Source organism: Panthera onca, chromosome A2 (assembly GCF_046562875.1).
Source record: "Panthera onca isolate mPanOnc1 chromosome A2, mPanOnc1 haplotype 2, whole genome shotgun sequence".
NCBI lineage: Eukaryota > Metazoa > Chordata > Mammalia > Carnivora > Felidae > Panthera > Panthera onca.
Window position 1 is genome coordinate 50,272,927 of NC_138340.1, and position 25,631 is coordinate 50,298,557.

General features: G+C 46.8%; 1 protein-coding gene across 1 annotated transcript in view; it reads left to right on the forward strand.

The window, feature by feature from the left end:
- The window catches only part of LMCD1 (LIM and cysteine rich domains 1), a 58,130-nt gene extending 37,697 nt beyond the window's left edge, over positions 1 to 20,433 (forward strand). Inside the window, exons 4-6 of the mRNA XM_060631629.3 lie at positions 5,309 to 5,638; positions 18,849 to 19,064; positions 19,772 to 20,433. Of these exons, the coding sequence (XP_060487612.1) occupies positions 5,309 to 5,638; positions 18,849 to 19,064; positions 19,772 to 19,930 (705 nt within the window). The 3' untranslated portion in view covers positions 19,931 to 20,433. The remainder of the gene's footprint in view (positions 1 to 5,308; positions 5,639 to 18,848; positions 19,065 to 19,771) is intronic.
- The last annotated feature ends 5,198 nt before the right edge of the window (positions 20,434 to 25,631 follow it).

Below are 25,631 nucleotides of genomic sequence, written 5' to 3' on the forward strand. Positions count from 1 at the left end.
GACTGGTCCACAACGAGAAGTACAGAAATTGAAAATAAATGTTGGGGAAATATAGTAGCAACTGACATCCAAGCATGTGATCAGACAACTCCTCTCACTGAACAGAATTCCACTGTGGTCAGACTCACGTGGAAATCTCATGTGGCATGGGCTACATTCTCATCGCATGCAGTGAGCCCAAGAATCCTTCTGCAATCAGTGAAAAAAAAAATCAAACAAAAAAACCTGATCCTTCACCGTAGAGCACCTGAGCAGCACCCTTCTAAGCTATAGCTTAAGTGGAGGAAAGGAGGGGGAAATCCCTTTTCAATCAAGTGGAGAGAGGCAAAGATGCTTTTTTTTAAAAAGCTATAGTTCTTGAAAACATATTTTAAAAGAATACGTCAGCATTTGTGAGCTCAGCCACCCTGTGAGGTAGGAATTATTTTACATGTAAGGAAACATAGAATGGTTAATTGGGCTTGACCAGTTGGAGGGGCTGGGCAGGGGCAGATCCGGGCCACAGAGAGTGGCATCCAACTATAGCAGTGCTGGGTGGCTCCAAATGTGGGTCTGCCTCCAGCACCCAGGTCTGGCTAAGCCATCAAGCAGGTCTCCAAGATGTCAGTGGAAACTAAAGCAAGCAGCTCGTAAAAGAGCTGGCTGTGGGCGTCAGGAACTGGCTGGTGAAAACCCCAAATGCTTCGGCTCCAGACTAATCAGAGGAAGGCATCGTGAGGCTGTGATTAATGCTCGCTCATAAAACCACATGGTATAAAGGCCCCTCTGTCTGCTCTGCATCTGGCCTGCCTGAGCAAGTCGCCTGAGATTGGACAGCTCTCCCTTCCCATTCACCCTCCCCACTTTTTTCTTTTTTTAATTACCAAGTGATCAGGACTGATTATATTTTGGAAATGGAACTGAATCTTGCTGTCATCCTTCCCAACCAGAATGAAAAATGGAGAAATTCTTAAGCCTTTAAAGATTAGTAACAATAAACCTAATAGCTAATATTTACTGAGTACTTTCGTGTGCTAAGCTTAGCATATGCTAAGAGCTATGCATACGTGGTCTCATCTAATTTTCCAACACTGTTAGGGATATACTGTTACTACCCTTATTCACAGAGGAGAAAATGGAGGCTCAGAGAAGTGACACCACTAGCCTGATGTCCCATAGCTGGCTTAAATGACAGAGCCAGGTCTTGGATTCGGGCCTCCCTGACTCCAAAGCTTAGGCTCCCACCTATCAAGCCAGGCCAGGAGAACCAGACAGGTAGGAGGAGAGGCAGAAAACAGCATGTATTTTGGGTTAGCACTTTTAAGGGAAGGCTTCTAAGAATAGGGAGGGACTTGGGAAAATCTTTGAAAGCTAGCCAGGATTTGGGAGAGGGAAGGATGAAAAGATGAAGGGAACCAGCATCCATTGAGCATTCTGCATGTGTGTGTGCACGTGTATGTGTGTGTGTGTGTGTATGTGTGTATTTATGATGATGGGGAGAGAGGTTGGGTCAGAGGTATCTGTGCCACTCAGAGCTTGTTAGAGACTCTCTCACGAATCCCTGTGATATATTTATGATTTATGATAAAAAAATACTATGATACATATGATATATGTCATCAACATCTCACCACTCCCTACGTGCTTAATAACCCCATTTTACAGGAGAGCAAACAGAGGCTCTTGAGGAACTCGTGCAGGTGTGGCACTCCTACCTTATCCTCTACTCCCACACCCATGGCAAACATTGCTGGTCAGTTAGAGCACGATCTTCCATTGAGTCTCTTTGGGCCTCAGAATCCTTCTCAACACAGCACTCAAGTAGCCACTGTTGATGGAGATTAGCATGTAACACAAAGCCCATGTACTGTCCTTGCCTGACCGCCAGAGAAGCCGAAAGAGCAGGCAGGATGGGGTCTTCCGATTCCAGAGTCCATGTGTGTTCAACTATGCCCAACTCTGGGAATAAGGCACCTTTCTTTTCCACTTTTCTCTCTGCCTTTTGATTCTTCTCCTGATAAAGCCTGATTCTGGGAACCTCTTCACCCAAGATGTCCCAGCCAGACAGCAATGCACCAAATGACTCAGAAAGGTCCTCGTGAAAAACTTGAAACCTAAACCAACCTTTCCAACTGCTCTGAGAAAAGGCCTCCTGCTAAAGGTTTTGGGAACATGACCTTAATCAGCTTCCTGGAGGGATTTCTGAGAGATTCTCTTACAAGCTCTGAGTGGCACAGGCAGCTGACTCTGAGCCAGCCCTCTCTCCCCATCATCCCCGTCCCAAGCCCATGCCAGTCAACAGCAATTGTCTGAAGGGCTGTGTTGAGATGGACTCTGATGCCCTCACCGGGGTTGATGAGTAATGTCTACCACAGGTGTGTGAATAGGGTTCTCAGGCCAGCCAGGCAAGGCCAGCCATCACAAAACAACAACAACAACAACAACAACAACAACAACAACAACAACAAAACATTGGCGGCCACATGGTGTGGCCTTGACCCTGCAAAGGCAGAAAGCAGGTACCCAGCTGGGGCTTTGACCTGCAACAGGTTCCTGGGAGGGAACACTCCCTGTCTCCAGGGTTCTGGCCAGGAATCTGTTAGCCCTGCAGGTCACAAACACCTGTAGCCAGGACAGAGCCATGAAAGGACACTGAATACACGGATCAACAAACAGGTGGCCAGCAAGGCCGCTACCCCGGGACTCCTACCACAGTGTTTATTTGTAAAGCTATGCAGGGAGGGATGCATGCTCTTGAAGGCCGGAATCAGGGGCATATCCAGGGGCTGGGGGATCATCTCACTAGGCAGTGCCCACACAGCCTCCTCACCCTGAAATGAAGACAGAAGGAAACTCCCCTAGAGATTGGGGGAATTTGTTTTTTTCCTCTTTGCAAATTATTCGCCTTCTAGAGAGGCAGTGTAGAAGGGGTTGAGACCCAAGCTGCTGAGTACAAAGCTGTGTCCACCACAGACGAGTTGTGTGACCCTCTGGAGGTTATTTCTCTGTGCCTCGGTTTTTTGAGGGGTAATATTAGTGCCTTCCTCCCGGGGGTTCTGTGAGAAGTAAACGGGCTAACATGGGTCAGGCATTTAGAAGTGTGCTGGAACATAGTAAGTACCACGTAAGTGTGAGCTCTTCCTGCCATTCCTTCAACCACTCAACCCGGGAGGTCAGCAGCCCTCACAGAAGAAGAGGCTGTGCTCCCATGAGCTCGATCAGCCATGCACTTGGAACTGCTTCCACAGTGGGAGCGAATGAGATGCTAAGCAGGTCTGGGTGCCCTTTCTGGCACGGTGAGCCATAGTCTTGTCACCACCTCCCCATCCCTTCCACAGATCCCGAGGACGGGGCAGGCCTCAGACACGAAATAAGAAGGCCTGGGATAGATATTTGCCCCCCCACCCACCTGTCTCTAACCCATCTCCCCAGGGCCCTGTGCCCTGCCCCAGCCTGTGTGCTGCTGGTCTGCTGCTTGCCCTGTCCTCAGATGGTCACACCCCTTCCCCCTACCCACTGTCCCTGAGTCCCCCGATGTCCTGCTTCAGATGACCCAGGAGGACCTGCAAAAGTGCTCACTTCTGGGCTCCTCCAGACTCCCAAATCAAAGTCTAGGGTGATCCCAGGAAGCTTTTTCACAAGGTGGTCGGGCGATTCTCATGCACCCCAAAGTCTGTGACTAGGTTCTTCAGACCTACCTGCCTGGCATTTTTGTGCTGGAAGCCACCTATGGTTTCATACTGACCCAGGGAAAAACCGCATCACCCCACACCACCCGCAGACAGAGTCAGGACCGAGCCTTTCCCAGACGTGTGGTCAGCCGTGTGGCTCCCTGGCACTTCTTCTTCCGTGTGTTGGGGTTCAGAGTCTTGGCCTCTTTGGCGAGCCAGAAACCACGGGCTCCTTGAGCCACTTTCCTGCACTGTAGACCCGGGTCAGTGCTACTGCCTCTCTCTCTGCTAATTGTGGTGAGGACCGAGTGAGGTCACCACAGACTTCTCACAGTGCTCAGGACCCTGAAGATCATGCAGTCTACCCCAAACTTTGCAATGATGAAACCGAGGCCTGGGTGGCTGTGTACTTTCTCAGTGTTACACAGAGAACAGCATCAGGGAGGGAGCTAGAAACCAAATTCCCCGACACCCTAAGATTCTATCTACCACCCAGTCCATCTCCTGTGCCTGAAAAAGCACCTGGAAAAGTCCTTAGGGACTGTACAGGTGAAGGGGGATTCACAGGGTATTCTGTGAGCCCACAGGTGTTCCAAGCTCTAGGGCAGAGCCACATAGGGCCATCTACAGCCATCTCTCACTTCATGAGTCCACAGAAACCCGGGTCATCTGCCTCTCCCTTCTCTAAAACTGCTCTGACCCGGAATTCATTTATTATGGAAGTTAGCAAACCAGGCTCTGGACTAGTACGCCCCTCCATCAGGTTCCTTGCCCCTCCTCCCTAACGTGAGGCAAAAGCCGGGATTGTTCATTATGAATTACAGTATGACTTTCCATGTTGATTACCACAATCCAGTTCCAACCACAGGATGTGATAGGACACAGGCAGGTTCCAAGAGGGTAAATATGGCAACAGCCACCTGGGCAGTGGGAATCCGGCAAACTGGTGGGGGTGTCAGAGTCACAGTCAGGGTCAAGCACAGAAATGGAGACCAGTTGTAAAGGATAAACAGTTTGCTTTTCACGCTTCCTCATGCTGTGTGGCCTTGACCTTTTTCTCCTCTGAATCTTCCCATCCCTGCAACCCACCCAAGTATAAGATTACTGTTCATTACAAAAAAAAAAAAAAAAAAGCCAAATCGGACAGTTATCTATGGACATATTAACATTCAGATGGTTTTCAGTCATACCGATGTGGAAATGTTATTACCACGAGACCTTATCAACTTGTTCTATTAGAAGGTGCCTTTGCCTGTTTTTAAATGAACAAACCATGAAATACCTTACACCTATAATGATTTAATTATACTTTTCCAAGCAAAGCAATTTTAAACTAGATTGACTCTTTTTCTTTTTAAGGAGCATTGCCATGAGGTAAAGTGAAGTAAAAATATTTAGTTTTGAAGGAAACCAAATCTGCGTTGCAAAGCCAACGCATCCAGTACAACACTCCCATTCAGAATGTGAATCTGCGACCACTTGGGTGGAGAGTGACAGCTTATTTAGGCCTCTCCGGGTGTCGCCAAACTCACAACATTTCTGCCTTGACAAGCCTCGGGGCTCTGCAAAAACAGATGGAGAAGCTGGAGGCTGCTCACCAATTCCAGATCTGGCTTGGGTGCCTGAGAATCACAGTCGGTTTATCTCCTCCCCACTAGGGCCTACAGTACATGGAGCTCATCCCTAAAGAGAAGCAGCCAGTGACAGGCACCGAGGGCGCTTATTACCGCCGACGCCAGCTCATGCAGCAGCTCCCCATCTACGACCAGGACCCATCTCGCTGCCGCGGACTTCTGGAGAATGAGTTGAAAGTAATGGAAGAGTTCGTCAAGCAATACAAGAGCGAGGCCCTTGGCGTGGGAGAGGTGGCCCTCCCTGGGCAGGGTGGCTTGCCCAAGGAGGAAGGGAAGCAGCAGGAAAAGCCAGAGGGCACAGAGACCACCGCTCCGACCACCAACGGCAGCATCGGTGACCCGTCCAAAGAATATGTAAGTGTCTGCCGTGCCTCCAGGTCTGGCTGAAAAAACCAGGCCCAGGGCTTGCACAGGCAGGGCCCCAGCTCCAGGCTCTTGCCCCTCATTCCAACATTCATTTCATGCATTCATGTTGCCAGCGGCTGTTTGGTGCTCAGTTACTCTGTGCCAGGCATTATCCTGTGAAAAATAACACAAGGTCACTGTGCTTGAGAGGCTACTTGTCCAGTGGAGGTCACAGGCTACCAAACTGTCACGGCTTAGAGAAAGGGCATCTAACCTTGCTTGAGGTGAGGGTGGGCTTGGAGGAGGAGCTGAGGCCCAGCCTGGCCGGGAGAAATGACTAGGACGCACCCAGAGCTGAATTCAGGCTTGGCAGGGAAGACCCAGGCCATCTTAAAGAGGCAAGCTTGGGCAAAACAACCCTAAGTTCCAGAGAGTACGGTGGAGCCAGAGGATTGAACAAAGTCCCATGTGCCTGAGAGCGTGGTGTGCTGGGGGGCGTGGGGACACGACGCTGGCAGGGTCAGCAGGGGCACACTTCCTGAAGAGGCAAGCCTTCCATCCATTCATCACCCAAGTATCAACCAGCCTGTGCTGTCCGCCAAGCCCCAGGAAATCAAACAAGTGGAGGACTCCGTCCCCACACTGGAGAATACCATGGATGTAGGACTTCACTCTGAGGGCCACAGACAGCTATGGCAGGTTTCAGCGGGAGCTATCACAGGATCTGAGCTGTGCTTGGGAAGGCGCCCTCTAGCAGCATGTGGAAGATGTGCTGTAAGGGAGTGAGGGACTGGAGGCTATTTGAGAGAAAATGAAGAAGGTAGAGTGTCCGGGAGGTGAAAACCTCATGGATGGCTTTGTCTTCATCTGCCCCACAGGAGGTATAAAGGACTAGCTGGAGACGGGTACCACAGAGGGCTGATGTTTGCTGTTTCACGGCCTCTGGCTCCCGTCTACCTTTTGCCTTCTGCCCCAGTCAGCCAAGTGACTTCAGCTGCCTCTAATTGTTATTTGGAGATAAATGTCCCAATACGTGAAGCCCTCAAGCAAATAACCTGCCTTGCTGGTAACAGGCTGGCAGTCGCCCGTGTGAGCCGGACCGCCCAGGGAAATGCCAGCCCTGCTGATGTTGTCACTACATTCAGAAAGGGCCAGGCTCTTTCCTGCCTGCAGTGACTCAAACTTGCCATCCAAAACCTGTGTCCTGAATGTCCAACCCCCATTTGTTGGCGCGTTCATTTGGGCTTACCGTCCAGTGAACTATGGCCACACACAGTCAATCTGAGAACTCTAAGTCAAAAGAACAAAACTTATTTTCCTTACCACAGGTTTGGCGATGGTGTTGAAAAGACCCATTTCCGAGGAAGAATCCATGTCCCAGCGACTTAAAAAAAAAATTAGATCCAGTTACAGTGTTTCATAAACTAGTGTCCTCCCCATCCAGCCCTATATCCAAATAGTTATCTGTCCTTAAAGCATAAATACTGCATAATTCCAAGTTGGAAGGCGATCTCTTTAAGTCGTTGGGACATTTCCCAATTGCCATTCCCAGGAGAGATACGCTATTTTATCCTTGACTCAGCCCCACATATTTGTACAGCATGGAAGTGGGGCAAAGGTGGCCTGAGATCCTGAGCCCCTGCCTATTGTCAACTTTAGGAAGTAGTTCTGACAGTTTGGAAGCATTTAAACAATAAGACCAGACCAAAAACAGAATTTGAAGGAAGCCCGTGGTGGTTGGGCTGGGCTGGCTAGGGAAAACGGCCTTCTCCTTCCTTATCCTACCCCCAATCTTGATTGGATAACTAGTTATGTAACTAGTGGATCCCTGCCTGTACGTCATGTGTTCATGTCACCTCTAGGTGCTGCGGGTTTCTTTTTCATCTCTGTATCTTCAGCAGGTGCCATTGATATAGATAGTAGGTGCTCAATAAATATGTGAACCATGAATGAATGAACAAATGGATGAATCAGTGAATATTCAGACTAAATAGAGCCTCTAATGATGGGGACAGTTTAGATGACCATTTTGCCCCGGAGGATGATGAGATCCAAGTTCACATTTATTAAGCACCTGATGTGTGCCATATGCCATGCCTACTCTTTCAGAGTCTTTGTTTAACTCACCCAGCTGCCTAGTAGGGTGAATTTCACCAACCCCATTTGACAGGTATGGAATCAGAGATTCATAGAGGGTAGGTAACTTTTCCAAGGTTCCACAGTTTCTAAGGAGTAGAACCTGGATCCGATACTTTTCCAACTACATGATGCTGAGTTATAAAACCCTGCTTATTATCTGTTCCAGGAAGAAAGAAGGCTGGGTGCTTTTATTGACTCCCTGTTTATCTCCTAGAAGCCAGGGAGCAAATCCTATAAAGGTAGCTAGATAGCCTGCCAGTCCATAGACAGTGTGTCCCCAGCAACCCCAAATTTGTTCTGCTTTACCCTAGTCAATGGCCAAGTCAAGTGGACGTGGGTGCTGGCCATCCTGTGTGCTGTGTCCCTTCTGTTTCTCATAAAAGGGAAGTGTAGGACAGCTACCAGAGCCAAGCATCAGGCAGGAAGCCTGATTTTTGCTCCCCTGATGAGGACAGTGGACTTTGCCAGAAATGGTCAGGGCATTCAATTTGAGAACCCAGATATGGGGAGGAAATTGTAGAACTCAGACTGATGCCCCAAATCCAAGCGGTGATTTATGAGAAAAAAAAAAATGGGCAAAAGAAAGAACACGTGAAACACATTTTCCTAGAATGATCTTGGTGACATAATATTGTTTGTCATCCTAAGAGTGATCATTATTACTATCGTTAGCAGCTACGATTTGGTTTTCTCTGAACCAAGGGCAGCGATAAGAACTAGAGGGTCTGATTTAAAGCCCCCAACCACCCAATGACTTGAAGAAAAGCTGTGGGATTTGAACCAACCCCCCATCAGTCCCCAAGTCCATCTTTCCTGTTGCCCAAAGCTTGTTCCTTGGATAGCTAATGGATATTAGATCCTAAAGGGGTTACATGGCCATGTAAGTTTGGGAGACATTAGAGTAACCAAAACTAAGTGGGTTTCTTTGAGGTAGGACTTCTGAGAGCCTCCGGCAGGTTGTGGCTGTGGTTCTGAAACTAAAATCACCTGAAAGGCTGGCTAAAATCCAGAGGACTGGGCCCCACCCTAGAGCTCCCTGCTTAGTAGGAACAGGTGGGGCCAGAGAATCAGCTATTCTAATGAACACCCGGGTTGATGCTGACATTGGTCTGGGGACCACACTTTGAGAACCACTGCTAAAAAAAGTATAAAAATAATTTTACATATAAGTCGAGGAAAAATAATATCATTAAAGTGGCATATGGTGAGGATCGGAGAAGACAACAGGGCATTCTATAGATGTTTTAGGCCTCCTGGCTTAGGGAGTCCAGCTCTGAGGATGCTACATAGGAATCTTCCTTTAAAGACCCACAGGGAGTTCAGGAAACACAGGCAGGGCATCACACACTGCATTACACCACACCCAACCACACTACTCAGCAGCCTGAGGCCACCAGCTCCCTTTTCACAGAGCCACAATCAGCCTATGCTGCAGGGCACTTCTGTGAGCTGGCACGGCTCCGTCTACACTGCAGGGCGTTTCTCCTCGGAGCTGGCACGGCTCCATCAATCTGCTGTCAGCCTGTTACAGTGCTGTCCTTCCTCAGAGACCTTGGGACCCGAGTTACAACAGGATCGGGCTGTTGAGTCTTCACCAAGCCCCTCCACCAAAATGTGCTCAGAGGAAAGGGTTCTCCAGACCAGAGGAGCATTACTGCCAAAAGCCTTTTCCACCTTGTCCATGTGGAAATGGGCCCCTTGAGCTGAGTTAGGGGTGAGGCCACATGTATAACAGAGGTCTATCCAGATTGTGGGAACAGCACCCTCTGAGCTCAACTCACCCGTATGGCTGGTGCTATGCAGTCCTTAGATCCGGGTCCTTAGATCCAGGAGCTGTGGCTGCCCTTGCCCACCTCAGAGCAGCCCTAAAGAGTCATTATTACACTGAGCTTAGGAGAGGCAGGACACCATGGGAAATGCCATCAGAGGCACCTGTCTTTGTGAGGAAACACCGCAGTGAAAAATCCCAGATGCTAACTCAGACACTGTCACCCCACAAGTGTGCCCTTTAAATCAGTGAGGCCAATTAAAAACCCCAAATATTTAATGTCTCCCCCTCTCTCCTTTACTTGCCCCACCGTGTGTGTGTTGGCAAGGAAGGGGGGCAGGTGGGAAGGGGACTGTTCACAGCAGGCTCACTCATGTCTTTGAGTCCTCCTAACAACTATTGGCAGAGGCTGGAGTTGTTCATACCCATTTCACAGCTGTGAAACCTGCAGCAGAGAACTTAAAAGGCTTGCCGATGAGAGGTGGGGCTGGGATTCCATCCCAGATCCTTGTTGGTCACCAGTCCTGAGGAGTCTGAGCAGTCCTGGGGTGGGGCCCTGGGTGGGTGAGGACACTCCACAAAAGTGTGTGTATTTATGTTTGTTGGTTGAGCCACAGAGTTTGGAGTCACCCACAGCCCAGTTCAGTGAAGAATCTGGGGGCCTCTTGTAGGCATGCCAAGAACAATGGAAGGCCTCACCCATTACACCCCAATCCCACACACCATGGGTTCTCATGGGTTTGGAGGGCTTCAGAGAGCTCCATGGCCAGGGATCTGCCAACTCCAGCAATCTGGAACATTCCCTGGAGAATGGCAGAGCCCCATATCCACTTTCCAGGCCCTCCGCGCCCCACCTTTCCCACCTGGATGGAACCTATGAGCGCCTGGGCTGCGAGGTCAATGACCTCAATGCTCTGATTGTTAACAGCCCCACCAAACCATTTCCCTGCATTTAGAATGCTTACTTGGTATTTTCTCAGAAATGAAATGTGCGGATTTCCTGGGCATGGAATTTCCTCCCTTCCCTACACCCCAAACTTGTAACTGAAGAAAGGGGAAAGGAAGCCAGAACATAGCATTCAATGTAATCTCCACCCGTTAGTAATTTACCATCACTGCTGGGTGCCCCTCACCCAGCCCCTTCCCCACAGCACCCCGCCCACTGAGGCCTGCCTCTCAGATGGAAACTTACAGCATCTGGCTGCTCAGCCCAACTCCTGCCCCAACAAGGGACATATTTGTGGGCAAGGGACTTCCAAATCTTTGTGCAGCAGATGTTTGGCTTGTGGGCTCGGCAGGCTGGCTTTCCTGCAGGCCCCTCTCTGGGAATTTGAAACCACTGCCCCACCCCCAGTCCTGAGCCCTGTCTGAGCTGGAGGACAGAGGGTAAAAGGCCCAGGGAAGCAGCAGGAAAAATCACCATGGTTACCAGGCTTCTCAACATCTGCCTCCCTCCTTCTTTACAGTGGAGATATTTTAATGACATTAAAGGACTTTTTTTCCACTGAAAATTCCCTTCATCCCACTTTTTTATGCTATAAATATATTTCCATGTTGCCACAGAGACTTCACAAGTTGGTTTTGGTTTTTTTTTTTTTTCTGGAGTGGGCTGCATAATATTCCATTGACTAAAACAAGAGCTGGCAACTTTTTTTCTGTAAAAGGCAGATACTAAATATTTTAGGCTTTGCAAGCCACATGGTCTCTGTCACAACTACTCCCTCTGTTGTTGTAGCACTAATGCAGCCATAGACAATATCTAACAGATGACCATGGCTGTGTGCGAATAAAACTTTATTTGCAAAAACAAGCAGTGGGCTAGGTTTGGCCCACAGATGTAGTTTGCTCACCCCAGAATTAGAACAACTGTAAAACATGGTTTTTATTAGCTTTTTATGAATTACTTTGGTTTTATTCAATTTCATTTTGCTAATGCAGGTTAATGAATAATGATGATAATGACGTCATCTGCCATTCCTTGACTACCTAGATTGTGCCCAGCACTTGTGCCAAAGGCTTTACCTAGTTTTGTTTTTTTTTTCAACTGAATCCTAAGAATTCTCCTACAAAATATAATTTCCCCTTTTTCTAGTCATCTAGCTTGTGAGCGGTTAAGGCAGAACTGGAACTTACCCTAAACCCCACAAACACCACAGATGATGGAACCTCCTTTTTCCATAGCACCCCATGCAGCTGCAGGCACGTGCATGACCACTGCGACAAGATGAGCACATATAAGGCTTCTTCCTACTCTGCAATGTCCTTGGTGGGAAGCCAGCTCTTGCCCACACACTTGTCAAAGCTGGAGTTAAGAACACCCCAGGCTGACGGTCTCTCTTCTGAGAGTAGCATTTATGAAGCCTTCCTGGCTCCGTGTTCCCCCTTTATCAGGTAACCAGTGAGAGAGATTCAGTTAGAGATGCCTAACATGTGACTTTGCTTGGCAGAGAGGCCCATGTTCAATCGTCTGCCCCAAGAAGAAGCATGAGGTGAAATTGTTGGCCAACAACAGGGACCGCCATGTGTAAAGCATCTCCCATAAGCCAGGGCCTGTCATATGTTTACAAGTGAGGAAACTGAGGCTCAGGGAGGTGGGTGATTTGTCTCAGGGCTTATCAGTGATGGAGCAATGGTACAGATCTTATCCCAAAGCCCCTCACCCTAACCACTGCACCCAGCCTGCCCAGTCTGTACTGTGAGGAGTCTCAGGAAGATGACAGTGTGGAGGAACAGAACACAAGAGTCTAAAGATACCAGAAATGACACTGGGCTGAAAAAGGAAAGAAAATGAGGAAAAAAAAAAAAACCTCTGGGATACATGAGGCTGCAAAGCAAAGATGGCGAATAATCACCATAAGAGGAAATGGGGAGAGGCTGTTTATAAATAAATTGTTGAGTATTTGTGTTGGAAAGAACCCAGCGCCTGAATTCAAGGCCCTTGTGTTAATATTTACTGTATTGTAATAGTGAGATTTTCACAAGGCACTCTGGGTTTAGACTGAGTAGGCCTTTGGATAAGAGCCTTCCAGAAAAGAACAGAATTATTGGGACAGAGCTTCTGGCAACCCCAGCAGAGAGATTATTGCTGGAGAGGGTTCTCCACATCTGCTGATCCTGCTCTGAAGGCCAACACAGCTCGGTCCTTAGAGACAGGTCTTTGGCCATGTAACCTTTGGCCACTGTCCCTAATATACTGTTGCCTAAAACACTTTGTGTCTAGGTTACTCCCATTCCAGAAGTCTTAATTCTGTGTGCTCACATTGGATGTTCTTGTCACCTAATGTTGCATATCCAACCACCCAAAGGTGGAGAGGCTTAAAGAAAGAACATCTGTCTTGCTCAGAAATCAGCAATGTGGGTAAGATTCAGTGGGGATATCTTGTCTCTGCCCACGTGGCATCATTTGGAGCAGCCTATAGGCTGGGGGCTGTCTTGGTGGTCTGGCTTCAGTGCTGGGAAGACACAAACAGCTGGGTTGGACCAGCCAGGGAGGGGGTCTTTGGGCCTGTTGCTCTCTGTGTGGTTTCTCCACAAAGTCGCCCTGGCATAGAGGTCTCACGATTTCTTTCCTGTCCTCCCAGGGCTCCCAAGGTGTGTGTATAGAGAGAGATCCCAGTGAAAGCTGTGCTGTCTTTTATGCCCTACCACAGGCATCTGTAACATCCCTCCCACTACACTCTGTTCAATAGAAGCAAGTCATTAAGGAGGGACCACAATCAAAGGAAGGGACTTAGATACCCCATTGGATGGAGGAGTGTCCAAGAATTTGCCAACAACATTTCCACACACCATGACCAAAAGAACCCCAGCCCTGCAGGGTCTTCGCTTCTGAAGTAGCCAAATCTGAAATGTTCCTCAGCTTTCTCAAACCAGACATTTTTTGTTTGTTTTTTGTTTTTGTTTTTTTACAGATTACAAAGGCCCAAAGTATAGAATTTTCAAATCCTTTCATTTAGACCTTTTTCATTAAGAATCTCTTGCCATTTGAGCAGGGACAGGGCAAAACTTCAGGGTCATAAGGAGAAACTTCATACCTGTTCCACCTGTGAAAGATTTGGGCCACTCCCCCCTCCTCCCAGGGGGAAATGGTCTGCAAACTAAGTTACGTGGCAAATGTTAGAAAGATTCTCATGAGCAAGCTCTGATTTTAGATGGTTGAGAGTATGAATAAGAACCAACTGATATGCTAATGATAAGTGTTCTTCTGTATGCTTTTTAACATAGTCCCAAGGGACTTGTACTTGGCCACACTATCTCCTTCATGGGGGAAGTAGCCTGGGAATGACCACACTGGGCTTTCTTAAAAATTGTGTAGAATTTAAGCATCCCAGGAATTCAAACTGGCGTTTGCTATAACTGAACAGAGTTGATGATATCATTTTTGCTGAGCTTATTTTTAAGGTCATTTTTAAACTCTGTGTGGCAGTGGTTCACAAAGTGGGTCCCCTGACTACACCAGCATCCCCCAGAGCTTGCAGAATCCTGCACCCCATCCCAGACCTATCCGAATCAGACACTGTGGGTGTGGGGCACAGCAGTCTGTTTTAAGAAGCCCTCTGGGGGGTATTGGGGCAGACTCCAGTCTGAGAACCAGGGTCTTACAGGGGGCGGTTTGGGGAAGGGGACTGACTGTAGCCGAGTCTGGGGTAGTGATGGACGATACAACTCCCAGAACCCTGTTCTCTGGCCACGCACAGATGGAGACAATGGAGATGGGAAACTACTAAGCTCATCAGTGGGAAAAGTCACTTCCTGCCAACCTACATGATCGTGGTGTTACGGAAAGGAACCTCAGGCCTCCAAACCTAAAGCTCATCCTGCCTCCAGTATATCTTTGTCATCTTGGGAAAGGGATTTAACCCTTCCGGGCCACAGGTCTCTCATCTATAAAGAGAGCTGGGATACGGATAACCAGAGATTTTAGCTAATTATTACTGAGCCCTTATAAAGTCCATTAACTCTATTATCGCATTTAATCCATGCAACAGCTCTATGACATTGTTAATATTATTGGTATCCTCACTTGATGGGTGAAAAAACTAAGGCACAGAGAGGTTGGGTAACTTGTCCAAGGTCACACAGCCAGCCCCACTCTCAGCTACCTACTGCAATTTAGAAATTGTCCACTTCAGTACCAAGGATTGTTGGAGAATAAGTTTGTGCAGAGAAAGGCAAGGCAAGGATCCTAGGAGCCAAGCAGGCAAGGGGGCGTTCTGACTCTTGGTTGCCAGCCTGCCCCTGGTGGCTGAGGGGCCACCAGGCTGACAGAGCCAGCACACTGTCAGATCTACTATCCAGGACACTGTCAGACAGGGAAAGGAACACAGAAAATAGCTCAGAGGCCAAGGGAGGAAATTTGTTCCTGACACATGCTGACAGGGCTCATTACTCGGACATCTTGTTTTCATAAAATGGCAGTGACACTGTTTGCTTTAAAAAGGGCTGGCTACTGGTAATAACGAGGCCAGGAGCCAGGGATGCTGAGGGAACAATGAGGGAAGGGCCACTCCTCACTGAGGGAGGTGCTTAAGACAGCACTTTCAGATGTGGTGGGGGAAGGTCAGGACCAAGCTCTGCGGGCATGACTCTCCCTCCCTTCTCCATGCTGCCCCTGCCACTACAACTATCTCCTTCCAGTGCAAACCAAACACAGCCCTTCCAGCCTCAAGAACCAGTAATGGCCCCCTATTACCTCCAGAGATCTCAGCCATAACCTAGGCTCACAGCCACCCAGACTGCCCCTCTGACCTCCCAGCCCTCCGTTTCCTTCTATGGGTCGTGGGTGCCTTCAGATGCTCCCCAGACTCCGCCACGTGCATTTCTATCTCTTTCCCTTTCTCTGCTTCCGTGTTAAGCAACATCTGGAAATCTGGAGTTGGGAGCCCCACTGGTATACCACAGTGATACCCAGCCAAGGTGGTGGATTGACCCCAAGTCCCTTCTTTGCTGGACGAAAAGGGCTGGAAATTTCGTCCCATGAAATTTAGAAAGCCAGGCGGACAGAAAACTCACTTGGTACTCACATGACACTTGCCAAATAGTTTACACGTCCTGGCTGTGCTGAAGGGATGGTGAAAATAAGTAAATGATGATTCATCACTTGTTTTTGGTTTAAGACCTCTGATGAGCTCCATGGGAGCTGGGACTCAGTCACGTGCAGAGGAACAGGGTTTTCATTGCGGTGAAGGACTCACACCGTTCATTCTTGTGGGCATAACTGAAACAACAAGTCCAGCACATTCTAAGGAACATTGTCAAGCTGTCCAGATCCATTAGCCAAGCATATTTTTTATGTAGACATTCATTCAACAACTACTGTGCTCAGGGACCCCTGAGCAGTACATGGGCATTCTTCGTGGTCTGGTTTTCTTTCCCTATTTTTTGTCATCGTAGCTTTTATTTTTTCTTCATACGCAAGAATATATATTAAGAATGTAATTAAACTATATAACTTAAGAATGCCAAGTGTCTAGGCTCTTAACTTATGCCTACTCCTGTCTGCATGGCAGAACGAAATTTCTAGTTTGGCTGACACATAATTGGTGCTTGGTAAGCTTAGAGTCCTCATCTAAAGCTGGGGTCTGCAAACATTTTCTCATGGAGGCCAAATGGTAAATATTTTAGGTGTTGCAGGCCCAGAGCCAAAACTGATGATATCATGTAGGTACTTTATGTAACAAGAGGGAAAACAAATTTCCACAGTTTTCCATTTCTGAAATTCACAATCTAATAATATAAATACAGGTTTTTGTAATACAGGTTACATTGGTCAGCTCAGACCACCGTAACATAACACCACAGACTGGGTGGCTTAAATAGCAGAAATTTATTATCATAATTCTGGAGGCTGGAAGTCCAAGATCAAAGTGCTGGTGTGGTGGGTTTCTGATGAAGCCCCTCTTCCTGGCTTGTACATAGCTGCCTTCTCCCTGTGTCTTCACAGGACCTTTCCTCTGTGTGCACACAGGGTGGGAGAGAAGTTGATTGGTGCCTAGTCTTCTGGTAAGGACACCAGTCCTGTCAGATTAGGGCCCCATCCTTATGACTTCATTTAACCTTAATTACCTGGTCTTGTAGCCACATACAGTCACATTGAGAATTAGTACTTTAACATATGAATTGGTGGCAGGCACACAATTCAGTCCTTAATACAGGTCTACTAATGAGGAAAATGAAGTTCTTTTTTGGGAGAAAACATTTCAGTGAACTGGAGCTCAAACGTAAAATCTGTTCTTAGCCAGTGGGTCTTACGAGTACAGGGAGCATCAGGGTTTGGTGTGGCTGCAGTTTATGGACACCTACACACAGTATAGTAGAAAGAACCTTGGCTTTGGGGTCAGGCTTGGCCCATGTTCAAATCCCAGCTTTGCCTCCTATCCGCTGTATATTAATGAACAACCACTGAAACTCTCTGAAACTCAGTTTTGCCAAGTCTGGAGGGAAATAATGATTTCCTTAAAAGGGAGCTAAATCTAGAAGGGGGAATATCTCTCCAGGGCTTCTGTAAGGAGTGCAAAATCCTGAGCATAACGCTGGATGTAGACCTGTCTTTAAGAAATGATAGCCACTGCCATCATCATCATCATCATCATCATCATCATCATCATCGGAATTTTGAGGAGCTGGAAAATAACTCCAAAATGACTCAAAAGATTTGATGGATTACATATGTACTCTGGAAAGTATGTCAGGAGAATAGCAATTAACCTCTGTGGTTTTTCTCCCAATGTAATCATGACAATAACATCAGACAAATCCCAGTTGAGGTCCACCTGACCAGTACTCCTCCAAACTGTCAAAGTCGTCAAAAACAAAAGAAGTCTGAGAAGTCACAGGCAAAAGGAGCCTAAGGGACATGAGGACTAAATGTGATGTAGGATCCTAGAATAGAAAAAGGACATTAGGAAAATCTAAGAACATCTGAATAAAGTTGGGACTTTACTTAATAATAGCATATCAATATTGGTTAATTAATTGTGACAAGTATATCACTTTAAGATGTTAAGAACCAAGGAAATTAGGTGTGGGGCAAATACCTTTCTGTAGTATCTTCACAATTTTTCTGTAAATCTAGAACTGTTTTAAAATGTAAAGTTCATTAAAAAAAATAATTATACAGGACACCTGGGTGGCTCAGTTGGTTAACCACCCAGCCTCGGCTCAGGTCATGATCTCACGGTTCCTGAGTTTGAGCCTAGAGTTGGGCTCTGCGCTGACAGCTTGGAGCCTGCTTGGGATTCTCCTTCTCTCTCTGCTCCTCCCCTACTCAGTCTCTCAAAAAAATAAATAAATAAAAAATAATTACACGTGGGTAAAAGATCCATTCAAAGTGCAAGGTGGTCCAGTGGGTTTTAATGTAAGCAGGATGAAAGGTTAATTGATGTGGTTCAGATTCCCCACTGACTTTTGAGAAACTACCACTTGTCCCATTTTGATTTAGTATCAAGGAAGAATATCCACAGTTATCTGGAAAGGCTATTAAAATACTCCTCCATTCCTTTTCTAACTCCATAGCAGGGTGAGGTCAGATTTTTTTCATATATTTCAAAGAAAGCAACATAATGCAAAAGACGAAAAGCTACAACGGTTACAAGAATCCAGCAGTCCTTTATTGAGCTAGTCATTAAAGAGATTTACAAAGATATAAAGCAATGCCACTCTTCTCACTGAATTTTTCTGTCTGGGGAAAATGGAGCTATTTTTTTTTTAGCGTTTATTTATTTGTTTGGAGAGAGAAAGAGCATGTGCACATGCGGTAGACGGCAGAGAGAGAGGGAGAGAGAGGGTCCCAAGCAGGCTCCAAGCTGTCAGCACAGAGCCCAACATGGGGCTTGATCCCATGAACCATGAAATCATGACCTGAGCCAAAATGTAGAGTTGGACACTTAACCAACTGAGACATCCAAGCGCCCCTACAGTTATTTTCAATTACAAATATTTATATTAACATGTCGGTTTATTATTTTAAATGAATCAACAAATAGTTATTCAAGTTTTTAGTCAGTTTTAATTTTTCTTTTGGTAAATCCCAACAGCTGTTACCCATATGAACAAAAATTCTTTGGGGTTCTTAATAATTTGTAAGAATATAAAGGGTCCTGAGGATAAAAAGTTTGAGACTCACTGAGCTAAACAACTAATTCGTCCCCACAGCAACCTATGAGGTAGGTTTGAAGATGAGAAAACTGAGGAACAGAGAGGTTTAGTAACTTGCTGGAGGGCCCCCAGGAAGGAAAGAGATGAGCTGAAGCTCAAACCCATGTCACTATGCTCTCCTGACCCTTATATCCCTGGTGTCCTCTCCCCTTCTAGGTCTGTGAGCTCTGCAAGGGAGTGGCCCCTGCGGACAGCCCTGTGGTCTACTCAGACAGGGCAGGCTACAGCAAGCAGTGGCACCCCACCTGCTTTGTGTGTGCCAAGTGCTCGGAGCCACTGGTGGACCTCATCTACTTCTGGAAGGACGGTGCCCCCTGGTGTGGCCGCCATTACTGCGAGAGCATACGGCCCCGGTGCTCTGGCTGCGATGAGGTGAGAAGAGCTGTTCTGCTCTTTCTGAATTCTTTCTGAGCCTCAGGGCTTCCTCAGCATACAAGTACATATTCCAAAGTGTGTGGGGCGCCTGGGTGGCTCAGTCAGTGAAGCCCCCGACTCGGTTTCAGCTCAGGTCACGATCTCACAGTTTGTGGGTTTGAGCCCCACGCCGGGCTCTGCACTGCACTGTCCGTGCAGAGCCTGCTTGGGATTCTTTTTCTCCCTCTCTCTCCCCCTCCCCCGCTTGCATGCTTGCACGCTCTGTCTCTCTCAAAATAATACGAACTTAAAAAAAAGAAGTGTTATTTATTCAAAGCCCCAGTGACCCTGTGTGACCTTGCTGGTGAAGACTGGCCATTGGCCACTTAGCTATTGTTGGGCTGTCTTCACCAGGATATGTAATCCCATCTCAGAACAAAGCCGGGCTTTGGATTCAGGCCAAAGAGTATCATGGCTGCTAGCTAAGTAAAACTGGCCTACGGCAGAGAATTTTGTTTTCCATCTAACAAGCTAAGAGACAATTATGACCTGTGCAGATAACCGTACTTACTGCCTGAGGTTTGTGTCCCATTCCTCCACTGACGCATTTGAAGGTCACACGAGAATGGGGGAGGAGGAACCACCATTCTGCAACTTGTCCTCGATGCCCTGTCTCCACAAGGGACAGAACCTGACTGGCGCACTGTCTCTGCTCCCCTCCCCAGATCATATTCTCGGAGGACTACCAGCGTGTGGAAGACCTGGCCTGGCACCGAAAGCACTTCGTGTGTGAAGGCTGTGAGCAGCAGCTGAGCGGCCGGGCGTACATCATCACCAAGGGCCAGCTGCTGTGCCCAACCTGTAGCAAGTCCAAACGCTCCTGAAGGGCTGCCCGGCCACAGCCGGAATCCACAGGATCCCACCAAGGAGGGGAGCCAGGGGTGCTGAGGTCATTCTAAGGGTCCGATGTGACGGCCAGCAGGCAACAAAACCAGTGATTTTTTTCAGTGGGAATATATATATGCACACGTACACACACGTATTCTAGGCTGGTAGATCCTTGAGAGTCAATAGTTTTAAAGCCAGCAGTGTTCTGAGAGGTCTAAGAATGGGGTTACATTGTTGTTTCCCAGCCACCAACTACAGACACAACTGGCATCCTGCAAGGGATCTCTAGGAGTTTCCCAAAATGCAGTTCTGAGTGATCAAATCGCGTAGCTGTTGGATGTGTGTGCTTTCTCACGAACGTGGGGGCTCCTCCAGGAGCTGGCTGGGATCCCAACAGTCATTTGTGGCCTCCTTTTCAAATGGAATTTGAATTTGAAATAAAAAAAGATGTTTTTGGCATGATGAACGTATTCAATAAAAGTCTGATGAAGTCCATCTATGCCCTGATCTAGTCATTTACACCATGGCGGTGATTGCATGGCACCCGTTTAGACCCTCGGTCCTGAGTGCTGGCGGTGGCAGAAGGCACAGAAGTGCTGCGCCTCCTTGCCAACCACGTCTCGTCAGATTTCTCTGTGAGCACAGGTGCTCAAGGCAGAACCCCTGGACCGCCGTTCCAGGAACCCCCAGATCAGTGATAGGGCATGTCATGGTTTACGGTACATCAAAAAGCAGCCTCCGGGAGCTGATCGGCTGCCCTCACAGGGAATGAGCGAACCCTCTGAGAGTGAGACCAGGTGGAGTGTTGGGGAGCAGCCACACAGGGCTACCTGAGCTCAGCCAATGGGTGCCCCGGGGGACATGGTGACCAGTGAGGGCAGTCTTGAAGAAATATAGGATGTTTATGTGAAATCTCTCTTCTTCTAAACGTTGCCAACTCAGCACAGAATGAGCCAAATAGAATAGGTCTTTGGGCCAGATTTTCTCTCTTTTTATGACCTCTGAGCATTTGCAGCTCCCAGATTAGTTTCCTTTGCACAACATCTAACAAAAGGAATCTCTTTCTCTACTGGGGAAACAGAGACAAAAAAAGACATGAGGCTTAGGGGCTCACAGCCCGGTCACCCATGGCTTTCCTTCTTTCTCAAATTTCCCATGTGTTGCCAAGTTTCTTTCATTTTCCCACCCGAATTTCACTCTGTTCATCTCTTACCTACAATACCCTGACCTTGCAAGTTTGACCAAAGCTTTTGCAATTGCCTCCTGAGGTGGTTTTCTGTTCCCAGCTCCTTGCTCCAGTCACCTGCTACCCTGTCGTGATTGTCCGCCCCCCAGAGAGAAGCTTGGGCTGTGTCATCGTCCTCACCCACCCTGCCTGGCTCCCTGGTGTCTCCAAGTTAAGAACCAAGTCCTCACCCTGACATTTGAATCCTTCCAAGATTTGGCTTAATTGTCTTTTTGGCCTTGGAACACTTCATTTCTCTTGATTTCCATTTCCCTCTTTCTCCTAGACATTCACCCACTGCCTCTGGTCAAGCCCTCTTCTGAGCTTTTCCCAGTTCTGTGCTGGTTACTTGAAGGCCAACACCATCTGTTGAAATTCTATCTGTCCTGTAAGGTGCTACTCAAGCACCTTTACTTGCTTCTCAATCCCTTCCCAGAGGCACCAATGGAATATTCACTCTTTCATTCACTCACTCACTCATTCATTCTGCAAATATCCACTGGGCATTACAGAGTTCCATTAAGCAACCTGAGTACAGGAGACAGTGTTCATAGAAAGCACAATACCCCTGCCTCCTGGACTTTACAGTCTGTGGGGGAAATGGCCTTAGGCAAATATTCCTACAAGTCAATGTAAAATTATAAAAAGGGGAGGAACATGTCTCTATAAAGAATATAAAAGAGATTGGACCTAGACAGGAGAGGTGCTCCTGGAAAAGTGATACTTGAACTGAGATCTAAAGGGTGAGTAAATTCTGAGCAGCCAAAGAGGGAAAGGAAGATGGTTAAGGATAAATACATGGGTGGCATGTGCAAAGGTCCTGTGGCTGAAGTAGCATCAGTTTATTCAGTACCTATATATTAGTGTTGAAGATACAGTGGTGACCATGGCCCATGAGTGGGGCTTACAGAAGACTACTGTGGTACATACAGAGATGTGAGGCATAAGAGTTGCACCAATTTTGTGGGCAGTGGAAAAGACCAGTCTCTCCTAAGAGCAATGGGGAACCTTCAAAGAGTTTTAAGCAGGGGTAGTGATGACTGGATAGAGAGATTATTGGATACATGCTCTCTCCTCTGCTGAAACCCCAGCATGATACCTGACTGATTTTATCCTGGTATCTTTGTCCACACCATTGTGGGCAGGAGTGATGTCCCCCAGTAGACCCTACCAGATATCACCCAGAACGTCCTCCTGCCTTCCCCATGTCTACTAACAACACCTCACGCTTGCCATTGGAATACCTGAATCCTCTCTGACACTCCTTTCCTGTCAGATAGGTCACTGTCATGGCTTTCCCTCTATCACTGAGGTCTTATTTCTCCTTGAATGATTTTAGCCGAGACTGACAATAGTGTCCTAGTGAGTCTCCCTACCCGAACTCACCCTCTCCACACACTGCCCAGATGAACTGCTCAGAAACACAGGCCTCCTCTAAAACAGGGGCTCCCTGTTGCATACCTAGAAGAAAATCAAAACTTCTTAGGCTTGCAATCAAGCTTCTTAATTTCTCCGGCCCCAAACCACCTTGGCTTCCTGCTCCCCATTCAGAGGCCTGGTGAAAAGCTTGCAGGTCCCTGCTTCATGCTTTCTCCACCTCTGCACCATCACTCAAGCTATTCCCTCTTCTGGGAGTTCCCCACGCTGTGTTCAACTGCTGCCTTTTCCAAGGGACCACCAGAGCTGAGTGGCAGTTCTGTAGTAGAACTGGAAGGAGGTAGGCTTTAAAAGGCTACAACGTTAACTACCCCCCCCCCCCTCCATTCAGCAAAAAAGTCAGCCACTGTTCCCATCACTGTCTTTCTCTAGGAAGACTTCCCTGGCCTCACCCTCCCCTCGGGGGTGTTTTAGGTTCCTCTGTGTGCTCAAAAGCATCCAGGCTTTCTGCAATCATTGACTGATGCTATTGTGCTATAATTACTGGTTTCTGAGAGCCTTCCTCTATGAACTTCTTGCACTATCTTTGGTTCTCCAATCCTTACTATGGCACCTAGCAACTAAATGCAAGGACAAACAGCCTAGGGCTCTTGGAGGATGCATTGTTGCCAATGGCCCTGGGCTTCAGAAAGAAAGAGCATGTGACTCAGTCCTGGCCAACGGGGCTTCTCCACTGGGGAGCTGCTGAGAAAAGTTTTCTTCCTTAATGGAAAGAGACGTTCTGGGGAAAAAAAGCCCTGTTTTGGGGTTTTTTTTTTAATATATATATAATTTCAAACTTACAAAATAAGTTTCAAGAAGACATTGTTTTTCCCTTGAACCATGTGAGGGTGGGGCTGACACAATGCCCCATCACCCCTGAGTATTTTAGCGTCTAATTCCCATGAACAGAAACATTCTCCTACATAAGCACTAAACAACCATCAAAATCAGAAACTAACACTCCAAGATAGATCATATACTGGGTCACAAAACAGCCCTTCATAAGTTTACAAGAATTGAAATTATACCATGCATACTTTCAGACCACAATGCTATGAAGCTTGAAATCAACCACAGGAAAAAGTCTGGAAAACCTCCAAAAGCATGGAGGTTAAAGAACACCCTACTAACGAATGAGTGGGTCAACCAGGCAATTAGAGAAGAAATTAAAACATATATGGAAACAAACGAAAATGAAAATACAACAATCCAAACGCTCTGGGATGCAGCGAAGGCAGTCCTGAGAGGAAAATACATTGCAATCCAGGCCTGTCTCAAGAAACAAGAAAAATCCCAAATACAAAATCTAACAGCACACCTAAAGGAAATAGAAGCAGAACAGCAAAGGCAGCCTAAACCCAGCAGAAGAAGAGAAATCATAAAGATCAGAGCAGAAATAAACAATATAGAATCTAAAAAAACTGTAGAGCAGATCAACGAAACCAAGAGTTGGTTTTTTGAAAAAATAAACAAAATTGACAAACCTCTAGCCAGGCTTCTCAAAAAATCAGAAACTAACACTCTACCATCTACTCCTCAGATGCAAGTTTCACTGATTGTACCAATAATATCTTTTACTACAAAAAGATCCAGCCCAGGATGATGCATTCCAGTTTAGTTACCTTGTCTCTTCAGTGCTCTGTAATTTTGAAGTGTTTCTTGTTCTTTCCTTGACATTTATGACCTTGACATCTAAGAAGTCTGCTTATTGAATAGAAGGTCCATCAAATTGGGTGTCTAATATTCTCTCATAATTAGATTCAGGCTATGCATTTTTGGTGGGAATGCCATGAAAGCGAAGCTGGTTTCTTTTCATTGCGCCCTATCGGATGATACGAGATTTTTATTTGTTCTCTTAGGTGTTGCTATTAATTTCCAACACTTGATTAAGCTAGGTTTTTCCTTTGTAAAATTACTCTTTTCCCCTTTGTATTAAATGAGTATTTTTGTGGGAAGATGCGGGCCTATCTTGGAGATGCTACGGGTTCAGTTCCATACCACTCAATAAAGGGAATATCCCAAATAAAGTGAGGCAAATGAATTTTTTGGTTTCCCAGTGCACATAAAAATTATGTTTATACTATACTGTAGTAAGCATGTGATAACAATATGTCTAAAAACAACGTACGTACCTTAATTAAAAACACTTTATTGCTAAAAAGTGGTAACTATCATCTGAGCTTTCAGCAAGTGAAAATCATTGATCACAGATCACCACAACAAATATAATAATAATGCAAAATTTTGACATATTAAGGAAATTACCAAAAAGTGACCCAGAGGCATGAAGCGAGCCAATACAATTGGAAAAATGGTATCGGTGGATTTGCTCAATAAAGGATTGCCACAAACCTTCGATCTGTAAAAGAATCATAGTATCTGTGAAATGCAATAAAGCAGAGTGAAGTGAAATGAGATACGCCTCTCTTTGACACTATGTTCATATCCCGTTCCTCATCAAAATGCCACCCACTCGCTCTTAGTATCCATTGATGTTTCTTGACTGAATTAATTATTATTACATGACATGAGTGACTGACTCACTGGGTTATCACAGTTTGGCTCCACAGGTTTGCATTCAAATACAAAAAGTTACACAAGAGGGGCGCCTGGGTGGCTCAGTCGGTTAAGCAGCCGACTTCGGCTCAGGTCATGATCTCTCGGTCCGTGAGTTCGAGCCCCGCGTCGGGCTCTGTGCTGACAGCTCAGAGCCTGGAGCCTGTTTCGGATTCTGTGTCTCCCTCTCTCTGACCCTCCCCTGTTCATGCTCTGTCTCTCCCTGTCTGAAAAATAAGTAAAAACCGTTAAAAAAAATTAAAAAAAAAAGTTACACAAGAAAGTTAGACAAAAGTGTGCAATGGCCAACATTGGAGGTGATGCTGTTGAAGCAAGAAGTGTGTTGGCTCCTTTTTCTCAACTGCTACTTACATGCAGTCAGATTCTACTAATTTGAAGCAAAATGATCTCTTGGTCTGGTTCCCTCTGTTCTTTGGTAATAGAAACTACAGGCATCAGCATAAAGCATTTCTTTGGTCTGAGTTTGGGACATTGGT